This window comes from Folsomia candida, unplaced genomic scaffold (genome assembly GCF_002217175.1).
Source record: "Folsomia candida strain VU population unplaced genomic scaffold, ASM221717v1 Fcan01_Sc013, whole genome shotgun sequence".
NCBI lineage: Eukaryota > Metazoa > Arthropoda > Collembola > Entomobryomorpha > Isotomidae > Folsomia > Folsomia candida.
The window spans coordinates 1,363,846-1,386,514 of record NW_019091205.1 but is presented as its reverse complement, the minus strand read 5'-3'; the positions used below and the strand labels follow the sequence as shown (position 1 = coordinate 1,386,514).

General features: G+C 35.6%; 3 protein-coding genes and 1 long non-coding RNA gene across 5 annotated transcripts; 3 read left to right on the top strand and 1 right to left on the bottom strand.

The window, feature by feature from the left end:
- Positions 1-7,300: 7,300 nt before the first annotated feature.
- On the top strand, positions 7,301-8,321 carry LOC118437486. Its single transcript, XM_035856513.1, has 5 exons — positions 7,301-7,493; positions 7,578-7,712; positions 7,780-8,017; positions 8,191-8,210; positions 8,274-8,321. Exons 1-5 carry the CDS (start codon positions 7,404-7,406, stop codon positions 8,319-8,321), a joined length of 531 nt encoding a protein of 176 aa, XP_035712406.1. The 5' UTR covers positions 7,301-7,403.
- On the top strand, positions 8,280-8,869 carry LOC118437512. The gene is made up of 2 exons (XM_035856562.1): positions 8,280-8,395; positions 8,528-8,869. Exons 1-2 carry the CDS (start codon positions 8,345-8,347, stop codon positions 8,828-8,830), a joined length of 354 nt encoding a protein of 117 aa, XP_035712455.1. The 5' UTR covers positions 8,280-8,344; the 3' UTR covers positions 8,831-8,869.
- A 458-nt stretch (positions 8,870-9,327) lies between these two features.
- Positions 9,328-10,916, top strand: LOC110855666 (probable isoprenylcysteine alpha-carbonyl methylesterase ICMEL2). 2 transcript variants are annotated; one of them, XM_022104079.2, is made up of 3 exons: positions 9,328-9,472; positions 9,585-9,806; positions 10,189-10,916. In XM_022104079.2, exons 1-3 carry the CDS (start codon positions 9,421-9,423, stop codon positions 10,722-10,724), a joined length of 810 nt encoding a protein of 269 aa, XP_021959771.1. In that variant the 5' UTR covers positions 9,328-9,420; the 3' UTR covers positions 10,725-10,916. The 2 variants fall into 2 exon arrangements, with proteins under 2 accessions (XP_021959771.1, XP_021959770.1); XM_022104078.2 differs by having other exon boundaries at positions 10,180-10,916.
- An 8,116-nt stretch (positions 10,917-19,032) lies between these two features.
- Positions 19,033-19,754, bottom strand: LOC118437405. The gene is made up of 4 exons (XR_004836090.1): positions 19,605-19,754; positions 19,416-19,479; positions 19,286-19,311; positions 19,033-19,195 (listed from the first exon to the last, which is right to left on the bottom strand). It is a non-coding gene; the product is annotated as an uncharacterized LOC118437405 (long non-coding RNA).
- Positions 19,755-22,669: the final 2,915 nt, after the last annotated feature.

Here is a 22,669-nt window from a genome sequence, read left to right as displayed (position 1 = left end):
TTAATGTATCTACATACCGATCGGTATGTTGGTGGAGGGGGGTATTACCCCGTGGTGTTAAATATAAATATGATTGTAACTGTAACTAACATACCGGTACAACTGTGTAGCAAAGTGAAAGCGTTGAAATAATATTGCTCCGTCGCATCTCTGAACTCGGCCAAGTGCATCTGTTCCCCAGATTGGGTTATTGTTCCTCTACAAAATCTGTGGCACTCGATGAAGGTTGCCTGAGAAAATGAGGCCGAAGGAAAACAATGTAGTTGACGAACTAGAATACTACACTCGTAAAAATAAGATTACCCCGGGTGAAAAACTTAAGGGATTTTATGCAAAGAATTGGCTTAATTTTATGCAGAAACAATTTGTACACAAAATATGCAGAATTATGCATAATTGGGGTAAACCTTTCTGCAGAATATACCGGTCAGAAGTTTTATGCAGAATCGTTCACACGTTTTCGGTTTTCTGCACAAACCATTGTTCGGGCCACTTGTGTAGAATCATGTAAAATTCGACATACGATTTTCACCCGGGACCCTCTTACAGTCTAGATTCGATATTAACTGTATTATTCTAATTCTGACTCAGAATTGGTAGAATTAGTAAGGTTTGAAGAACAATGAAAATGAATTTCTCACCAAAGTTTACCCTTCATCAAGCTAATGTTAGTTTGGATTTAGTGTAGTTTAGTAAATAGATATAGAATTCAGGCTAATTTTACTCTTAACTTGCCTGTTTTGGGACGGCATAGTAGACTTTTTTATTGAGACAAGGTCCAATACGGATCATTCCGTTGTCATCGGTGTCGCAGTTTATTTGATTGGAAAAAAGTTCGGTTCCGTTTTCCCCGACGCCTTGAATAAAATGTAAAACTTAGACTGGCACAATGTTAAAGATTTTGTGACTTTGCTGAAAAATTGGACAATTCAGTCTGACCATGCAAGTCTTTTACATGTTAAACTCAGATCTCAATGGGACTAATTTTATTTTGTTCACCACAAAAAATAAGTATAACCTTATTTTTGCATTTTTCATAATGCGCTAAATTGAGCGCGAGGCGCGAATTTTAAACTGTTTTGCAGCCAAAACCTCCATTTTTTTAAATTCTTTAAATTTTAGCATTATGGCGTGAATCCAAAAATTTGGCAACATGCCTCTTCAGAATGACTTATAAAAAATCCAATTGCCTTGAAATTTCAATTTCTGATTTTTTTGTAATTTTTGAAACCCATTAAAATTATAAGCCCTTTCAAATTTTTAATTTTTCAAAAAATAATGCATATGCATTTTTTGAAAAGTCATTCTGAAGACATGTTTTCGAATATTTTGATTGACCCTAAAACTCGAAAATTTAAAGAATTTTTAAACACCGGGGTTTTAGGTGGAAAGCACTTTAAAATTGGCGCCTCGCGCTCAAATTAGCGCATTAGGAAAAATATAGGAATATGGGTACGCTTATTTTTGTGGCGAACCAAACCAAATTTGAGTTTTACACGTAAAGACTTCCAAATACACTTTACTAAATCCAGGGTGGATGAAAGGAGAAGCAATTTTTAAGAGTGTGCGATCTGATTATTTTTCTCCTTTGTTTTCTTACCTTGTGCGACAATATTTCGAGGCAGTAAGTAAACCACAGCGATAATTGTGGTCAATTCGATAAAAAGGAATTTCATTGTGTTTCGGCGTGTTAGCTTGTAACTAAATATTTAAGTCATTAATTTAGAAGGTTGGCGACATATTTATGTACGAATTTATATCAATTTAAAGAACGAGGAATTATGGAAATTCGAAATCATTATGTTTGACAGGTGGCGAGTGTCAATTCGAAACACAATGAGTTTGAATTTTGAATTTTTGTAGAGTTTTCCTTCTTCAGTGTTTGGCATAAAGGTTTATTTATTTCGACTTATTTAAGCAGACGAGATGGACAGATGTTGTGGAGGAAAATCCGGTAGAAATGTTAATTGCGAGATAGGTGAAATTGATACCTGGTTGTTATGATAATGGAAAAAATTGGAATGTTAAATTAAATGAAGATTTACTTCATGTATTTTATTTTAGTTAAGTCGCTTGGTTATGAAGAAAAATGAAAATGAATTGATCGAGCTGTGGAAGCATTATAATTATAACAAAAAATTATGATAAAAAATCAGCCAGGACATTTCGCAATCGGGTTGAAAATTGGTAATTTGAGGGCTGGTGCCGAAAGTCGAATTGTTGACCAACAATGAAGTAAGAAAAATCATTCGAAGCAAAAACTGAAATATCTGGTGCCTACTTACAATTTACTAAAGGCTACACGAGATTTTTAAGAATTTTGAGGATTGGTACTATCGATAATGTTGCATTTTTTAAATGGATAATATTTAACCGATCATAATTTAATACTACTTTTGACCATAATTAATACTTTTTCCCCGAATACTATCTCTCACCATAATAAAGTGCTTCCTTGTGTATAATAATTACTCGATTTTACCATAAGTAAAAATACACTTTAAAATCGCTTTAAAATATGAAACTTTAAAAAACTTTACAAACTTTTCTATTCTTAGTCAATTACAAATTTCTTGGAAGGTTTTTCTGGTCTACCACGCTTGCATTTCTCTTCAATGGGTATACATTTAGCGTCTGGTGGAGGCTGCGAAACCTTTAATTTGATCGATAATTGAGTAATTGAGACCAGCGTTGGAAGATTGTAAATGCTTTTTCGAAAAACATATGTAGCGGCAATCATTCCTTATACGTTGCAGCATTTTAAGTAACACTTTTTCTATCGCTTGCTTCCCACAGTGGATATGTGTGAATGATTTTAGTAATTGGATTCTAATCCTGCCTAATTTGCAGGGCTAATTATTCGCAGATATCTTGTCCGTAAATTTTCCTTTATATTCGAATATTTTCAAATTCTATCTTTGAAAAATATATTTTACACAATATCTGTATAATAATCGATCTGGCATGAATTCGAAAATTTTTAAATTCGAAAAGCATTTTAATATGCAAATATATTTGCATTAAAACATATGCGTGTCCACACTAACCCCTCCACTGGCCCCACTTACCCCATTTGGTGGGTTAATGTGCACACGTGTTTTATTTATTTTAAATAATTGATAAATATTACTTCCAATTATATTTTAAAACTTTTTTTGATCATAAACTAAAGCGAAATAGTTAGTTTATAATGCATGATGTTCAAAATAAGTATTTTTGACTCGGAACCATTTTTTGTTTCACTGAAGAACGCTGATTAGGAAAAAAATGGCCAGACTAACCCGCACTGACCCTACATGTTTAACAAAGATATATTTTTACTCAATATTTGTATAATCCTCGCTCTGGCATAAAAAACTGAAGAGTATTCGCCAATAACTTGGTTATGGTAGACGGAGGATTTATTATGAATAACTCAGTATTCTAGTTATGGTAAAATTAGATTCCATTATGATGAAAGAAAGTATTTGGGAAAAAAGTATTAATTATGGTCGGAAGTAGTATTAAATTATGATCAGTTAAATAGGACCCTTTTTTAAATTTTCATCTTTGATATATGCTGGACAAATAGATCGGTAATGTTTATCAAAATGCTGTCGCTTAGGCAAATTCACTCATTCATTTCATTTTTTAAACTGAATCATCACAATCAAATTGGTAGTTACTGTTCCCACAATCTGAAAATAAAGACGTTTAGAACTTAAATATGCGCTTTATTAAAAATTCCCTAAATGAATTAATTACCGGAGCAATCAGACCCAGATCAACTTTGAAGTAATCCGTCTTTAAAAAAATCTGCTTGAACCTGCGACCTGTTAGGATGCTATTTTTTCCATCCAAAATTTGCAAGTTTTCTTCCCCCTCCAATTTTTCGATGACTTCTTCGCTCCCATTTCCCAGTTGGGACCCCTTCTTACAAATCATCCAAATCAAGTAGGAATACGCCAGGACGGTCGCGGCATCCGAAACGGCCCCCCGAACATCGGGCGACCTCCGCTTAGTGTACACCGCCAAGAAGTAGGAACACATGATTATTCGCCCAATACTGTGCGCCATATCGATGACGATGTAGCTGCCGAAAAGATGCATGCACGAAGCCACGTGGCGTCTAAGTTGGGTATAAATCTGCACTTTTAGAACGACCGAGGCTGGAATCACGGTGTGCTTTAAACGGTTCAAAATTTCTAAGTAGAAGGATAAGAAATGCGTCATCATGAAGGGGAAGATTGCCTGGAGGTAGCCCAATGTTGATGGGAAGACGATTACGAAGACGGATGTGACAGATTCTAAAAATAAGTGAGAGAGGGTGAGAGAGTTAAATTTGCGAATTTAAAAGGGTTAAATTAGCTCAATTTTTAATCCATTGTGCGTGCTCACAAATCGTCGTGACTTGACTTACCAAAAAGATTCACATACATAAACATCTCGCAAATTGAATATAAGAACGTAAGCAAAGTACTAAAGAGACGACTATTTTTGCAAATTTGATTATTGGTAGGTATCCATTTCGTAAAACTATTATTTATATATTTCGTAACATCATTCTGTCTATGATAAGAGATTGAAATTACGGAAATTCATGTAAATCAGGGTCGTTGCGATAGTTATTTTTACAGAAATTTGTGAAACGATTTTTTTTGGAAATCGCATCTGTACTTAAGTATTTTAAGCTTGGCAAATTTAATCAAATTTTTAGCAAAACATGCATATTTTTTGCATGTCATTTTGCACTTACCAGCAGCTCCATCACCTCTGTTCGGGTTTAGTAAATAGCCCTCCCACATATCCGCAATAAACAGGATGCAAAGAACGATCCCAGCGATAAAATCCTTTCCAAGCTTTCCAATAGATTTTTCGGGAGGGTAGATACCCAACTGATCAGAGAGCTTGATTATTTCCTGAAAATCTACCCAAAATTTGATAAGATCCTCTCTCCTCAAAAATATTGCCAGTTTTATGTACGACGTAGCGAAAATATGACACAAGGCTTTCAACATAAAGACAAAAATGGAGTAGAGCATGTTAGCTTCGGATTTTCGGCCCAACATGGTCATCCAATCGGTTTGAGGGTGCAGTATTTTTGTATAAATAACAAACAGAAGGATATTTCCGGAAATTAGGAAAAAGTGGAGAAAAGTGGGGAGAAAGTAGAAGAATCGTTTCCATGTACTTTTACTCCGAGTGAAATTATCGTGATCCGAGGAAAGTAACCGAGAAATTGTGAAATTCTTAGAGAAAGATGGCACATGATATGTAGGGTTCGTTGCAATTATGAATTTAATTTATGCAGTTGCACTGGTACACATAGTCGGGCAGACATGGATTTCTTGGTATTAAAGATGCAATCGCTTCAAGCATTAAAATTATACCGATCCGTAAAAATGTAATTTCAGGCCGATATGGTAAAACTCTAATACCCACTTTGGTTGAGCAGTATGTGTATTGTCTGTACGTATGAATCCCGATCGGTATAAATTTTTAGTACACGATTTCTAAGTGCATGTATAGATAGTTTAAGGCGAGAAATAGATTTTTTGTGTATGGACACATATTTAGATACATAATAATACAATTCAGAGGAAGCTAAATATATACATCTACAGTATCTAAATATTTTGTGAGCAAAATGGATACAGAGAAATAAATTGTGACGGAAATTAATGAACATTTAAAAAGGGGATTAATTATTCAGGAACACGTGTATAAACCTGTGTAGATATGTACATATGCACTTGCGGTGAGCAGTAGCACTATGGATAATTGCTTGGAATAATTTACTCAAATGAAGTGTAATATCAACAAAAAACGGCAGAATTTGCCTCTTCTTAGCTGTTTACTTTCCTCGCCCACGTCTTTGCTAGCTTTAAATGGTAAGTTTAAAATTCAAAATCTGCAAGCATGGTGTGGTCGTCGCGTTACTTACATAATTACACGATAAGTTTGAGGACAATTTGTGTAAAATTAAAACTATGTAATACTTAGTCAAACAATGCATAAAAATAAAATGCATTCTTATTTGCAAATAAATAAAATTCTAAAATGAGACATTATTATGCATTATTATGCATGCATTATTATTATGTACCTGTCCGATTTGCGAGATCGATTCCACGTTATAATATATTTAGAGTTTATATAAATATGTACATGTATTTCATTCATAGCGTTTACTTGCATTTATATGAATCATAGGAGTATGTCCATTCCAGTACTTGTTTTTGGCATAAATAGTGGCCAAAGGTGGTGTTGGTTTGTCAAGGGCCATACCACGTTGTATGTATGTACTATTGTATGTACTATGTGGGGTGACCAGACTACTCATTAATAGAGACAGCCAGGCCAGCGGCGGTAGCGCATTTAAGGCTAATTGCCGACTCCCCTAAGAACACTTGCGTTTAATATGCGAATAAAACGTTCGTATGGCAGTTTAACACATAGGTGGATCGATTATGGTTTGGGGTTAAATGACTAGGAGGCGGCGTGTTTACCTGGTCATTATCGATAAAATTATGACCAGGAAGGTGTTGTCAATCATTCCAAACGATAATTTGAAATCATTTAACAAAAACCTGACCTAGGAAAAAATTTCATATTCCAAAAATACAGTGACCCCAAACATGTAGCCAAATTAACGATGCAAGTTTTCGGAGACCGAAAAGGTTAAGATTCTTTCGTTGGCTGCACAGTCTCCTGATGTGATTCTGATTGTCCGGGTTGAGAAAAGAGAGACCGATGGGAAACCACTAGCGAAAAACGAGCTTGTCAAAAGTTTAAAAGAAGTGTGGGCAGCCATTTAAAAAAAACGTTATATAGGAACTTGTCGAATAAATTCCACAGCCTAGTTCTGCTCTTATTGTGTCGAGGGGAGGTGCCACGTAATACTAGAAGCACTTTGTCGCAGTAAAATTGGCGTTTCGTTGCTCTATGATTTTTTAAGTTAGAGGGTGCCAATACTTTTTGTGGGTTAATTTCACAAATTTTCCAGCAAATTATTTAAAAACTGCGTTAATCTAATTTTAATCAGTAAAACATGATTATAATCGAAAACTACATTAGATTTGCTAAATGCGTACAAATTTGCATGCTAATTTGATAATGCATGCCAAAGTTATAGCCAATTTTATTTAGCTTGTGTGGGTGTTGCCAATACTTGTTCCATTGACTGTATGAATGCAACTTTGTATTATTTTAATACTTCATTTCTAAGAGTGTTCATACATACGTTTGAGGTTATGAAGTTAAATTCGTGCATATATAAATAAATCATTCCCGTAAGAGAAAATATTCGCAACTGCGATTTCTTAATTGTAGCATAAGAAGTATCCAAGTAGAATTTGTGCTAGGAATTTTAATATTTTTTAAAAATTCCAATCTAAAAATTTTTCCTACAAGATATTCGAAAAATGGGCACTGGGAAATTTGTGGAAATAACTGCTGAGAATGAAACCTTGTTCGAGGACGTTTTAAAGAACAAGCTACCTTTAACTGGACAGGTGAGCTACGCTGCATTAATTTTAAAACGCACAAATTCGATTTTAATTAATCATGAATTAATTCAAATTTTTGCCCTATTTCAGCTACTAAACGTTTGGCGGTTAAGGCGACAAGGAAAGTTTACGGTGGAAAATTCTGTAAAATTTTACATTTACTTGGTAACGAAAGAATTAGGATGTGTCCAAGATATTTTCGTGCTTTGTGTGCAAGAGCCAAATGTATGCAAATATTTACTATTACATAAATTCAGATGAAATTAATAATTTCAATGGCTCATAATTCTAGATGCACGGACTTTATTCCGTAATTATTCACGCTCCAGTTTCTCCAACGCACGAGATGATTAAAGCTTTCGAGGATTTCGTGGAATGGGACAGAAATCCACTCTTTCCGGCTGCACCGGGACCATTTACGGACGCGTTTTTAAAACCAATTTGTCTTAAAAGGGGTGGCATACCTCCCAAAGAGCATGCATGCGAAGCTTATGCTCTCGATGGGGACAGGGCGATGACAGGTCAACGGGGTGAGATACATAAAAATTATTTAGTAAATTGTGGCTAATACATAACAACAGTTACATAAATAATAATTGGTGCACTCACGTCAACTGGAAATTTGAACAATTTCACAAAAAATTATGGAAAACTACCCGTCTTATTCGCAAATTTACCTAGCAATTGGCATGTTTTTATTCAGAAAATGTATTTCCTTTACAAGTACATAAAAAGAGGTAGTTGAATTCGACTAAAATTTTGTCACGTGTCTTAATTTACTTCCAGAGTACGAATATCATGAAAAAGGGGATCGCATTCGGCTTGCAGATTTGACTTTGAAAAATGTAAATCAAGTCATGGCCACAGAGCTGACGAGAGTTTGGATGCATTCTAAGATGAAACAACAAGTCAGTTTTTTATCGCACTATTTTTTTACCGTAAAACTAACATTCACACCTTAACAAAATTCCTTTGTAATGACAATACATATTACTAAAACGGTACTTTTGATGTCTAAATTGTGCATAATTATTTTGCAGATGGAGCTATCAATCAGCAATCTCGCCACAGCAGGGGCCTTCATTAACGACGACTTGGCCGCTTTCGCCATGCTTTCTCCAGCCGGTTTGATGAACAATGTGTGGACGGAGGAGCCCTTTCGACGGAGGGGTTTAGCTGCCAAGGTCCTGCAAACTTTGTCGCATTCCGCGGCGGAGATGGGCTGCACGCCGATGGCGGAATGCACCGTGACGAACGACACGTCACGACAGTTACTGAAGAAGTTGGGATTCACTTTCGTCCAGGAAACGAACTGGGTCACATTTAAGAAATTGGGAAAATAAATTAATGCAGAGAAAGTGGAATATGATACAATGTTTGATTTGATTGATTACAACATATGATAAATCAAATCTTATGAAGGGGGAGATGCTTAAAATTTGCATATTTAATTTCAGCACATTATGCGGTTATGCATATTTGCATACATATTTAGAAATGAAAATTCGTTACGTGGCCTCTGATGTTAAGGGGGATCAGCCAGCTTTTTTATGTACTTTTAGACATGCGGAATTAAAATAGCATCAAACTGAGTGAATATAATCAAAGAACTGTCTGATGAGCATGCATTCCACAAACAAGAAATTGGTTAATTATCGTTTCGCATCTTTTGCTCTAGCAAACTTAAGTCACCTTGTGATTCCTGTCAAACGAGTGAATATTCAAACAATAAAGTAACTTGAAATTGTGTGTCGGTAGATAAGGAATGATAAGATAAGTATTTATGACGCAAATGGCACATTTTATATTCATCTCATCCAAACCTTTCTACATATGCACTTCAATTCATCAATTGCTCCAGACACCTGGACGTAAAAATTGAACTTCAATTTAAATAAACAGAATAAACTTTCAATAATCCGAGTCATTAAAAATGATCAGCATTAAATTATATTTTCTGGTTGGGTTCATTCTTCACGCTCATGGTAAAAAAATATTTGTCGTTTTTTATGTATCAATTATTTAGTATTTATTATTAGCTTATGAAATTAAACTTATTCAGGTAATAAATATTTCTGGATTTGTCGTTAATTATAGGGGAACACATTTTAATCCCAGACGTCCCATATGGGTCACATCCCGAACAAATCATGGACATTTACCTGCCTTCCTCTGAAAATAGCGTGGTCTCCAAAGTGGTCGTACTAGTGCACGGTGGGGCTTGGTTTTCCGGAGAAAAAGCAGACATGCTGGAATTTGTCCCGTTTCTCGAAAGAGATTTTCCTGACTATTGTATCGCCAATATGGATTATCAATTAGGTTTGTGAAATTTCAAGGAGGCTGTTACATATAAATACACTGTTAGAAATACAGCATTAAAATGATACCAAGCGGTATCCATTATCCATATATTAATTTTCCAAACAAACGCTGTCTAGTAATACATACATATGTACATATGTATGTATGTACCTCCGTATTCAGGTTTTACCGTATCGATAGGAAATTGTTACTGACGGTAATGATTTTAATACCAAGCCGTAACTAATACTCTAATACCGAGAAATTAGTACACTGAAGTGGGTTGCATACATAATCCAACGGAAAAATATATGCAAATCAGAAAATAATTAGCCAATTTACGCAAGTTCCCATATTTCTAATCCGAGCAAAAATCAATTTCAACTCTAAGTAATTGCAGGAACTCATGAAAGTCCAGGATTCCCTAAACAAGTGGACGACCTGGACTTGGCCTTGACCTATCTCCGTGGCACTTTCACGAACAATGTTACGTTCGCCTTGTTCGGAACCAGTGCGGGAGCCCATCTCTCAATGTTATATTCTTACTCGAGGAACGTTACCGACGTTAAGATTATCGTTTCCCACGTTGGTCCACCCGACCTGACGGATCCTTCGTACGTTGGGAATCCCTTGTATAACGGATTATTCTATAATCTAGTCGGTCCATGTTTGTATGCTGAATGTCCCGACCTTTATAACGCGACAAGTCCACTAGTTTATGTAAATGAGCGATCCGCAAAAACCATTGGATTCTATGGCGACTTTGACCTTCAAGTGCCCTCAACACAGATGCCGCTGTTAAGAGAAAAACTGGGCTCATTCGGAGTTACGAATAAATTTAAGGTATATCAAGGTGGGCATGGGTGGAATTGGTCGGATGCCGATAAAGAAGATTTAAGGGTGGAGATTACCCAATTTTTTAATGAAAATTGGTAACTTTTCAGGTTTTGGTAAATTATATTTTGCAACGATTGGTAATGTAATTGGCAAAGCAAAATTTAATAAGAATGTATGTATGTAAGTAGCAAATTTTTAGGCAATTTTAATACTAAGCTGTTTCAACTTTAACATAACAATCAATACCTGCCTGATTCAACTATATTATTAAATTTGAGTTTATTCGTTTCACTGTGTGCATAAATATAAGTACATAAGTATATATATATATGCTCAATATACGTAAATTCATTTATTTATGCCAGCACTGACATGCATAAACATGTTTTTGTATTTTACTCCGCCAGGAGAAATGTAGACGGAAAGTGATAAATTTAGTTTATTTGACGTCTAGATGTATGTGCATATCTGTGTCAATCGATCGTTTTGACTTTAGGTTTTGGTTGTGGATAATTAAATATTCAATTTAGATATCCTTCGCCAACAGATAATTTATCTTACACGACATTCTAAGTAAATAGGCACATCCGATTCATCTCGAACTAAATAATTAAGTAAAATAGGCTGTCATGTTATTTTAAACGAGTATCAATGGGAAAAGTGATATCAGTAAAGAAACTCGAACTAAAATATTTTTCCTGGAACCCAACCTATAACAAATCTTCCGAAAACTTAGAGAAATAGGTCGTTTCGTTCGTGACATTCAAGAAGCATAATTCATTCTTAAAAGATGAGTGCCACACCAAAAATGTCCACTCAATCATCCCCATTAGTCGCGAAGGTCAAACACCATACCAGATATACTAATCTATTTTTCTCCGCTTTTCCAATCTGGGATGAAAATAAGGCTAAACTGGTCATTCGTCCTATACGACAACACAGTCGAGTCAGATGTATATTAATCATGCAATTGCTTTTCATCCTTTTCCAATTGTGCTGCACAAAAATGAAAGCTACAAATTATCTCGAAACTGTGGAGGGGATTGGAATAACATCGCTATTTGTAGGCGGGTGGTTGACCAGGGCGGAATTCTACCCGGATTCGGATCAAATTCCACTCTTGAATTTTATCTGTTGGTTAAATAACATCAATTTATCTAAGTTAGAATTAATACTTTAATATAAAATTTTTCTAGGTGCAAACTACGTGACCCTAAAAGAAGGGAAGTTCATCTGGAAATGTGCTCTCTTCTGCCTTGACGTGGCGAAACTGCAGTACGTGTGTCTACCCATCTGCATGGCCATTCTCGCCATTCTGCAGCCGTGCAAACCACCCCTTCTAAGCGCCATCTTCTGCCAAAATGGGCATTGCAATTTTGCGACAAGATGCATGCTAATTTTCACCGAATTCATTAACATGGCCATCGCCGCCACTGGTTCAGGGTATCACGGCATAGTTGTTCTTGTTCCGAGCATTTCGTTTCTGTTATGCGACCTGAAATCTCGTAAGGGCGAAATTTCTGACTACAAAAAATTGCAGGTTCTAGAAAAAATAGTCAACTCTGTCATTCGTGACAGGATATTTGCAACGTTTGGCTATTACGTGCCTTTTCTTCAATTTTCTTTGTGTTTCATTGCCATAAAAATTTGGCAAAGTCCTGATGCCAATATTTTTAGGATGGTGATATTCGTGTCTCCCTACTTGGCGCTAGTAACCTTGATCCTAGTAACGTTTTCTGTGGCTGGAAATGTTATTCGGATTAGCGCTGAATGGATTAAGAGATTTAAGGGAAACAATAAGTCGGCCCTTGAGAGGAGAATCTGCAGGTCCTTGGCACCTCTAAAAGTACAATTTGGAAATAATTTTGTGGAACAGTTGACCCCTTTAGTCCTTCAGGAATTCTGCATTCGGCAAACAGCTTCTCTGCTACTTGTGTGGAAATGATCTAGATAGGAATGATTGGTATACTTCATAAAGCAAATCAATTAATTAGAGTAAATCATGTACTTTAAAAGAAGTGGCTGAAGTGAGATATAAGGTCTTTACGTGACAATTACCACAAAATGACAGTATTATTTTAATTTTATGTCGTAACGATTCTTAGTATGTATAGTTGTATTCTTCCAATATTAGATTTAAGACTTTCTTGCCACTTTTGTTTTTCTACGTTGATTTGTGTATACCGTTAGTGTTTTTTTAAATTCTATTTTGGAACTGTTGTGAAATTTGATGCCCTTACATAAAAGCTAAAGACAGACGAAAATTTTCGAGAGAAATCCCACGAAGAAATATATAGATTTTGTGAATGTTCCGAATAGTAAAGCTAACGTGAGTGGAATGAGGACGCAGGCGAGATGCATTGTAATAAATTTTTTAATTAAAATTTCCCCTGCTACCTTTCCCTCTGTAGCTAAGCACAACGCGCAAATGCTTATGAACTTATATCCCCAATATATTCATAGGAAGATAAGTCCAATCTGATTCCCCATTTTTACTGATTTTTGATTTAACTTCATACATACGTAGCTCGCAATAAAAAGATCCGTCATGAACATCATGAAAACTAGCCCATGGTCCATAATAGTGCATTTAAAGCAATGCCGATGCTACGAGAAAAATTGGACTAGTCTTCCTTAGATTACCAATAATTTTAAGCTGGGCATGATGTAAGCGTATGGACCACATGAATACTTAATTTTTTAATGAACATTGCTAGCCTATGTATCTCCGATTTTGATGGATGATGGGGGAAAGTAGTATTTGATACATTGTATCACAAAGCAAAGTTTAATAAATGTATATTTATTTTATTTTATCGTAATATAATTTTGGTAATAAATGTGTACTTTAATAATGGATTTCGGTTCTACATAAATACTAACATATTCTATTATTTTAAATAAAGTTTCATTAAAATTATTGAGTAATTGATTTTCTTTGTACATATTCCACATAAAGTGGAATTATTAGCGCTGGTCAGCTCATTTGCGTATTTGGACACATTCACGGGAGACAGAGTTTATTCAACATATGTACAGTGTATCAAACAATTGAGTCCACGGTAGCACGGTTCTTCATTCAACTGTTGACAACTTATTGCATAGCAATTACTAAAATATGTAAGGTTGACAATATAATGGTAAATTTAATACTGAATCCAATGGTGGAAAGCATTTTTCAATTATCAGTCTGTTTGTCCAGAAATAAATTAAGAACCCAAAAATCTGTAAATTTGAAGTAAAAAAAATGAGTACACGGTATAATAATGATGCATTTTTATGATTAACAAGCTTAACCTAATAGCGGCTTAAACCAAATTTACCTTCAATAACAGTTTGAATTCGTCTGGGCATGGATTCCAACCGTTCTTTTGTAAAATCTGGGTCTGTATTCTACCATGCACCCGCAATAATGGGCTTCAAGTTATCCTTGCTAGATGGAGACCTGTTGGCAATTTTGTGTTCGAGTTCTGACCACATCTGTTCAGTGGGAATTAAGTCCCGTGATTGGGCTGCCCAGCGAAGTATTTTAACCTTTTTATCTTTGAACCCCCTGGTCACAATCTTCGCAGATGTTTAGAGTCCGAGTTTTGTTGAAAATAAATGATCGCCCCGAATTCTCAGGTTTGGAAGTGATGGGATCAAATTTTTCTTTAAAATGTCCAGATAGAACTCCTTAATCATAATTTGGCCGATAAAGTGTAATTTGACAACAGATTTCCACAATATGGACCCCTAACCATTACGGAACCACCTCCGTTTTTTACTGTCTAATGGATGCATTCCGGTTTTAGTGCCTCCTAACTCTTTCTCCACATACAACCAACTCATCCTGCACTAAAAAACTTCAACTTGATTTAGTCGGTCCAGTGGATATATTTCCAATCGTTATTTGTCCAGGCGCTGTGGTCCCTAGCCCATTCCAGGCGTCGGCGTTGATTACGCTTTTCAATGAATGGTGTCATCCGTGCAACTTGGGTATTAAAAAAAATACATGCAGTCTGGTCCTCACAGTTTGTGGACTAGTGGAAAGGCCTAACTCGTGGGTAACTTCAGCAGAGCTTTTTGGCCCAGATATCTCTTTGCTTGACATCTCTATTTTGATGATTCTTCAGTCCTTACGAGCGCTATTTTTTCTTTTTTTTTGATATCTTGCAGTCCTATCCGCCACGAAGCCACTGGATTTCTATTTGGTGATAATTTTGGCAAGTGTCTACTTCTGATGATTTGTTTTTTCACTAATTTTGTCACACAAATGTGTGTCATTGTCAAGAAAAATAATGTTTTTTTCTTTCTTCATAACAAAGCTCATGTCTCGCATTTTCTCTAAGACCTGTCATCTACATTATTGAAAGACTTAATGAAATTTGTTATTTGCAACTATAGACTGTAATTAATTATAATTAATCACTTACCAAAGACTGGTGGACAAGAAAATGAAAATATCTAAACTAAAGTTGCAACGTGTACTCAATTTTTTGATGCGGGATTTCATTTTTCCCGGACATATCTCACAGTGCAGGCTGAAATAATTGGTTCGCATGAAATTTGATACGAAATTCAGATTCCGCATTATATTCTAAGTTACAGATGCGTATTTCACTTTCAAACTTGCAAAAACAAATAACTTATTCAATGCTTAATGAAGAGGCGTTCTACCGTGTACTCAATTGTTTGATACACTGTATAACGACCATATCACCGAACCTGGACAGAGATTAATGCAATTGAGGTGACACGCAAAAATAATTCCATCGTATGGTCGAGCTTCGATACACATCTATTAAATTATGTATTTATCTTGGTTTACTACCTGTGCATACTGAAGTAAATACGGATAAAGGACATGTATTATTTAAATTCACATTATTTACTTTATTCTCACGTCTAAAGTGAAGTTGGTGTTTAATTTATTATTATAGACAATGTCTATTAGACATTATGTTCTTTACGCTGCGAGAAGAAATATATAATTTATGATTAATTTCAGCTTATTTGATTTACACATCTGCATATCTGTATCGACCATGCCGGGTGAGGCTAGGGTTTTGGTTGTGGATACATAATTAAATATTCAGACAGTGGATTTTATCTTTTACTTGCCGAATATATATGTCCATTGCCTGATATTCTCAACATGTGAACACATCCTGCAAGTGCGATAAACAGCCACATGTAAAATAGCTTTCTTTGGTATTGTATCTTCCGACAGAACTATCTGCACGCTGAAAGGTTTGCTAATCCTTCTATTGCTGACAAGTTTAGCGATTTCTGCAATAATCTCATTATTGTAAAACGTCGTATCAACAAAGAAACATAAAGACTATAATATTTACCTGTACTTCGTACTTTCGTTTCCATTACGTAGTCTAATTGGTTGTTCGAAAATGATGTCCAGCATTACATCACAATCATCTCCTTTAATTGCCAAGATTAAACATCACGCCAGATATACTAACATGCTTATTTGCACTTTTCGAATCTGGGATGAAAATAAGGACCAATTGATTCTGCGAAACATGAAACAACACAGCATAGTCCGATATGGACTAATCCTACAATTCCTGGGCATCCTTCTCCAACTTTATTGTACTAGAATGAAGGCAGCAAATTATCTCGAAACGGTGGAAGGACTAGGATTAACATCACTATTCTTAGCTGGGTGGTTGGCTAGAGCTGAATTCTATCCGGACTTGGATCAAATCCCACTCTTAAATTTTATATGTTGGTTAAATAATATCACTCATCAAAATTCTGATTAATACTTGGATCTCATATTTTCGTTAGGTGAAAACTACTCAACCCAAAACCAAGCCAACCTCATATGGAAGTGTGCCTTCTTCTGCCTGGACATGGCAGAACTGCAATATGTGTGTCTGCCGATTTGTATGGCCATTCTCGCAATCCTATTCCCCTCCAAACCACCCCTCCTGAGTGCTCTTTTTTGTCAACATGGTGAATGCAATTTCGTGATAAGATGCGGCCTAATAATCCTCGAAATCTTCAACATGATGGTAGTTGCAGCTGGTTCAGGTTATCACGGCATCGTGGTTCTCGTCCCAAGCATTTCGTTCCTGCTGTCGGACCTGAAATATCTGAAAACGGGCATTTCTGGCTATAAGAAATTGCAGGTTCTTGAAAAAATCGTTAACTCTGTCATCAGCGACAGAATATTTGCAGTCTATGGCTACTTCGTACCCCTTCTGCAATTTTCTTATTGCTTTATAGCCATCAAAATTTGGCAAAGTCCTGAGACAAATGTTGTTAGTATGGTGATATTCATGTGTCCCTACTTGGGACTGGTAAGTTTCACCCTGGTAATATTTTCCGTGGCTGGAAATGTTATCAGGATTAGCGCTGAATGGATTTTGAGGTTTAAGGGAAAATGTAAGTCGCCATTGAAGAGGAGGGTTTGTAGATCATTGGGACCATTAAGGGTACAATTTGGAAATAATTTTGTCGAACAATTAACTCCTATGGTCCTTCAGGAATTCTGCATTCGACAAACGGCTTCGCTACTGCTTGTGTGGAAATGACCTAATATGGAATGACGGTAAAGCATCAGCTAAAAAAATGCATAGTAAAATAACTTGTTCGAAGTGGCCACATTGGTGAACAAGTCTTATTTCAATTTATCAATAAAATACATACTTCTAAAACATTTTAGTTCGTTTGTGCTGAGTATATTAAGTTCTACAATTTCAAATGAAAGTTGACGTATAAATAAATATACAATGCAAATTAACAAATCCGATTAAAGATTCAATAGTTTACATATGTTGGAATTGATAGTTCAAAAAAATGGGAAATGGATTTTTTCTTTGTAAGTATGTAGATATACATCTTCCGTCCTATTACGACAGTGTGTCCGTTCCAAGGCTTCAGCTTCAACTTAATTTAAAATTTAACTACATGCTGCTTTATATAACTTACTCCTGATTAACTTCGAATCAACAGAAATTCGATAAATGAAAAGCTTACATATTATCTACTTTCTCCCAGAAACTAAACAAAAAATTGTGTTCGATTTATTTCTCGGAACACTGTCAAATATTTTTATCATCAAGTTTACTATATTTGTAGCATATGAGTTAATATGTACATACCTCTAACGGGGTAAGCGAAGTTAAATATAATTTTGTAGTACATATCATTTTATTAAAGCGTTAGTTATTTAGCAAGGAAATATCACGTTTAAAACTGGCCAACATTTTACTATTTTCATTATTCTCATAAAAGCTACCCACATTGCCAGTGGTTCTTGAATAGTTTAGATTATATAAAAAAATTGAAAAAAAATATGGACATGAAAATTTTGTCATATTTCCTTCATCCTTCCCTTTCAAATTGTAGCACCTTAGATTCACTCTCCTTCAACCAAAATCTTTACAAATGGGCTTGGAAACGTCCCCTGGAATACGATCAAGTGCAACAAAAATTCAGTTTCAATCCGAAATCAGTCTTCGTCTGGAGATTTACAGAATTCATTTTTAATCCAATCCTAATGCTTGGCTGTGTCTCGTTTCTTCTGTTAGGACATATTAACTCGGAGGGAACAACTTTCAACTTGTTTTTCTCGTTAATGTACACAGTCACTATTGTGTATACTTTGTCAGGATTGTGCATATCCATTGGAGAAGTATCACTAGGGAGTGATATACCAGCGGGATTTACAAGAATGCTGGACTTGGAGAAAGGTTTGGAATCTGGTAAGTGTCGAGTGGGAAGCTTGGAACGAGCATCTACATAAAACATATGTAGGCAGGTTAAGAACATCTATGTACATGTAGAAGCGTAAAAGTTATTATTAAACTTATAGAAGATTTATGAGTTCGAAATGGGTAGGTATGCGGTGATTTTCTTAGTTCTTCACGAGACTAATTTCATGTACCTTGTTCTCGACAAACGTATTTAAGCGGTCCAGTATTTCAACGCTTTCTTGAATGCACAATTGTTCTCTCAGGGTCAAAAAATTAACTATGCAGATATTTCACGTATGTCGTTTATTTCATTGCTGTTGAGTTAGCGCAGGATGGGAGTTTGAATATATTTCCTATGCACAGAGTATTTATTGGCGGTAGGAAAGTTAAGAATGTCTTATACACAATATAAAAGAACATTTGCATAATTACACTCTTAGAAAAATCAATACCAGATCAATACCACGCGGTATTCATATGTGACTCTACCGTTTTGGTATTGATTTAATACCAGGCGGTATTATTTTAGATTTATACCGTGACGGTATTAAAATGTCACTTACGGTATTGATTTTTTTTTCGTGGTGGAATTGTTTATTAATACCGAAGGGTATAAACCTAGGATGCAGCGGTATTAAACGACTAAATAAGGTATTAATGAGTGATACCATGCAGTAAAAAAAATAACGGTTTAGTACTGCTTGGTATTGATTTTAACATTATTTATTTGATACAATTACAAGTCATAAAATTATAAATGACATAAATATTTACAAAAAATGGAAATCCGGATGTAATACATATAATGGAATGACTTAATTATAAAGCTGGCTTACGCACTATAATGTGGAAAAGTTGAGCTGACTGGATCTAAAAGCGCAAGTAATTAAAGAAATAACTTGTTTAAACAAACTTTTAGGCAGTTATTTATATATATTTTTCAATTTAAAGTTATCTTACCTCCTAATTCGACAGGAAATATCCGACTGAAATAAGTGATAAGCAAGTTGTCAATTAGTTGAAATATCTATACACGTCTAATTTAATTTAAATTGTCATTCTAACTTCGTATACATATGTATTCACCAACCTAAAATTATCCGGAATCCTATATTCACGACCGGAACTAGGAATTGGCGAAGTTGATGATGTCGCTAAACATAAAAAAATAAGTTAATTAATATAAAGCAGAAAACAACGAAATTGGTGGTTTAAAATTCCTCCCTATTAATTTAATACGTGGCAAAAGATAAAACGAAAAGAATAAATTTAAGCTTACCCTTTAATAAGAACGTGTCAAAGTTTCCACTAGCGGAAGTAGTCAATTTCTTCCCCACAAATAATTTACCAGCCGAACTATTTAAGAAGAACTTATTTTTAAAACGAGAACGATTTGCAACTGCAAGTGAGTAGTTTGCAAATCTCGCGCACAAGTCTATACCGGACAGATTTGAGACTTGGTAAACGTGGTATAAAATCCATACCCCACAGTATTATTTTCATACCTTAATAGTATTACTATTTAATACTCTCTAAGTTCAATAGTCCGGTATTGATTTTCCGTAAAATTTTGATACCACATTGTCACCTCTTGATGATACCGGTGAGACGGTATTAAAATTTTTCATGGATCAATACCCAGTTTCTAAGAGTGTAGTAACTAAATTAACCAAGCCTTTTGCAATACGCACACCAGAGTTTAGTGTGCTGTCAATATCACCATGTGTATAATTACTTACTTAATTACCCCCAAATAATCACATAAACGTTCCGCATAAACATTATTAATGCTGGAGCCCCCTTGATCGCAAGCTTGCACTCAACCAACAAAGTTACGACCGCTAACGCGATAATCGTGGCACATAAACCGAGAAAGTAATATAGCGCGGGAAACGCGCTCTCGTGAGAATTGGAGATTTGAACGTTTGCCTCTTTAAAGTTGGAATTTAATTGACGCAACAACCTTTTGATCCGATCTGGGCCAGAATATTGCATAAAACGTTGCTGCAATTTCATAGTCATGAGTGCTTTCCATCTTCCAGATATCCCTGATTCCGTCAATTTTACAAGGCTTTTAGATATGGTCTTGAAAATGTAATTGTGGCTGGCATATGCTATTCTGTAATACTTTAAAGGCAGGTCGGGCAGGCTGTTGAGGACTAGCCGGTTCCCCAAAATTTTTATTGAAGAGGTCAATTGGATCAATTCGACATCTCGATCAATAATTGCAAATGTGGTTTGAATCGGAATTAAGTTGGAAATATTATTTGCAATCGCGGGAATATTGTACGTTTTGGGCGAAATATAGATACACCGGTGTACAAAGGTTGACAAAAATGCGACAAATTTTTCACCACTTGTTGAAGAATCTCTTCTAGTAGATTTTACTGAAGTTGAGAGTAGATGTCGTATGAGGGGTCCATGCTTCCCGGCAGGCAAGTAAATTGTGGTGGTTGTAATGATTGTGAGATTAGATTTTACTAAATCTTCCAAACTTGCGGGAACCACGGGAAAGGGTGTAACCGTCAAATCTGAGGTGACTGATCCTTTGTACAAATTTTGCATGAGAACGTAGCACCCGAAAAACCACACGAAAAGCATCGGAACGGCCTTTCTTCGTTTTTGCAAAGAGTTCACCACATCGCTGCCATACTGACTCGTCAACATCGACGTAAATGTTATTAAGTCCCGGAGGAATATGACACTATATTCTGCCTTGCTCTTAGGAATATTGCGCATATCCCGGCTAAATTGAATTACAGTGGTTATCGCATTGCAAAAAGCTAAAATCAAGATCCGCGTCCAACAATCAAATGGGGTAAAAACGTTGCCAAAACTACTTTCCGCCATCGGAAATTTAGTGACTATGGAAAATCTAAACTTTTCAACAGTTAGGGTCAGCAACATAACATGTTTGCTTTTGTAAAACCTATTCATGAAATTATCGTTCATAAATAAATTGAAATGCATGTTCGGTGTAATGCCAGTATTTTCCACTTTTTTTCTGCGCACTGTGGTGAAATTAAGCTGCATTCCTACTATATAACTCTGACAGTATTGTAAGGACTCCCTCGCGAGAAATGTACTAAGGCTTGGACCGCAAGAATTTTTTTTCTTAAAAATTATATCATAACGGAGCGCGTAGGTGAGAAGAAAAATATTCCTCTGCATATCGACCTCGTTCTGTCGGTGCCAAATTGAGTTAATCATATCGAATGAGAAAATGTGGTTAGTAGCAAACGTAAAATTGTGACAGGGAAAGCACGGAATAAAAATGCGACCTGTTCTGAAAAATATTATCTTAGAGGTCCTGATCACAAGGGAAAGTTTATCCTTGTAGCGTAATGAATGCGACAGAAAGACAAAGATATATCTGGTTTTTGAGTTTATGAAAGTCTTGAATCTGCGCAAATACAATAGTGATGGTTCTGAAATAAGTAATAGTTCTGGTCGAGGCGATCTTGTAAAATAGTTGGTTTTTTGCACGAAGGCAGGATTCTTCGTGGAAGTATTCCAATTTTGTATAATTTTTACACTGTGATGATACGAAAGAGTTGGCAAGGTTTGTAGCATATCTTCCCAACGATCCTCCTCGTTGTTCAGTATGAAATTCAGGTCAAATTTCCCCAGCCCTACGCTATTTCCAATTGCTATGACGAAAAGAACAAACAATATTGAGAGGCGGTACATTCTTTGCATTAGGTGGCTAGATAAGCACAATTCTTGTTGGATTTTCTTCTGTCACTATGGTTCACGCCAGGAGTCGAATGTAACTAAAATATTGACGTCGGTTTGATCTAGAATTTTACCCGACGAAGACGTGTACATGGTTGGGCTGAATATTTATGTATATCAAATTGTGTAATAATCAATATGGTAACCGAATATCACGCACCCTTAGAATTGTGATTTAGCAATGAATGCAAGTATGTAAATAAATATTTCTCGGCATTAAATTTTCCACAAATATTGGTAGTAAGTTTTTACCACTTTGTAATAATAATTAATTAATAATTAATTTAATTTAATAAAAATAATTTGCTTTGGAAACAATTACGTGTGGAAATCATTCGAAAACGTGGAGAAATTGTGGAAGTTGACGTTTGCAGAAACACGTATGTACACTTGTAGAAATGGGTTAAAGGTATGGTAAAAGCTAATTAGCCGACTATGTATTACCGTTAGGTTTAAGCACACATTGATGATTACGCCCTTTACAGAGTCATCCATATAGTACTAGGCGGTGTTATTTTATTGCTAGCCTTTTTAGGGTGTACCATTAGGTTGGACAATGAATATGCACCAGTGACTTTAGGATAAAATTAATCTTTCATACATGTCGGT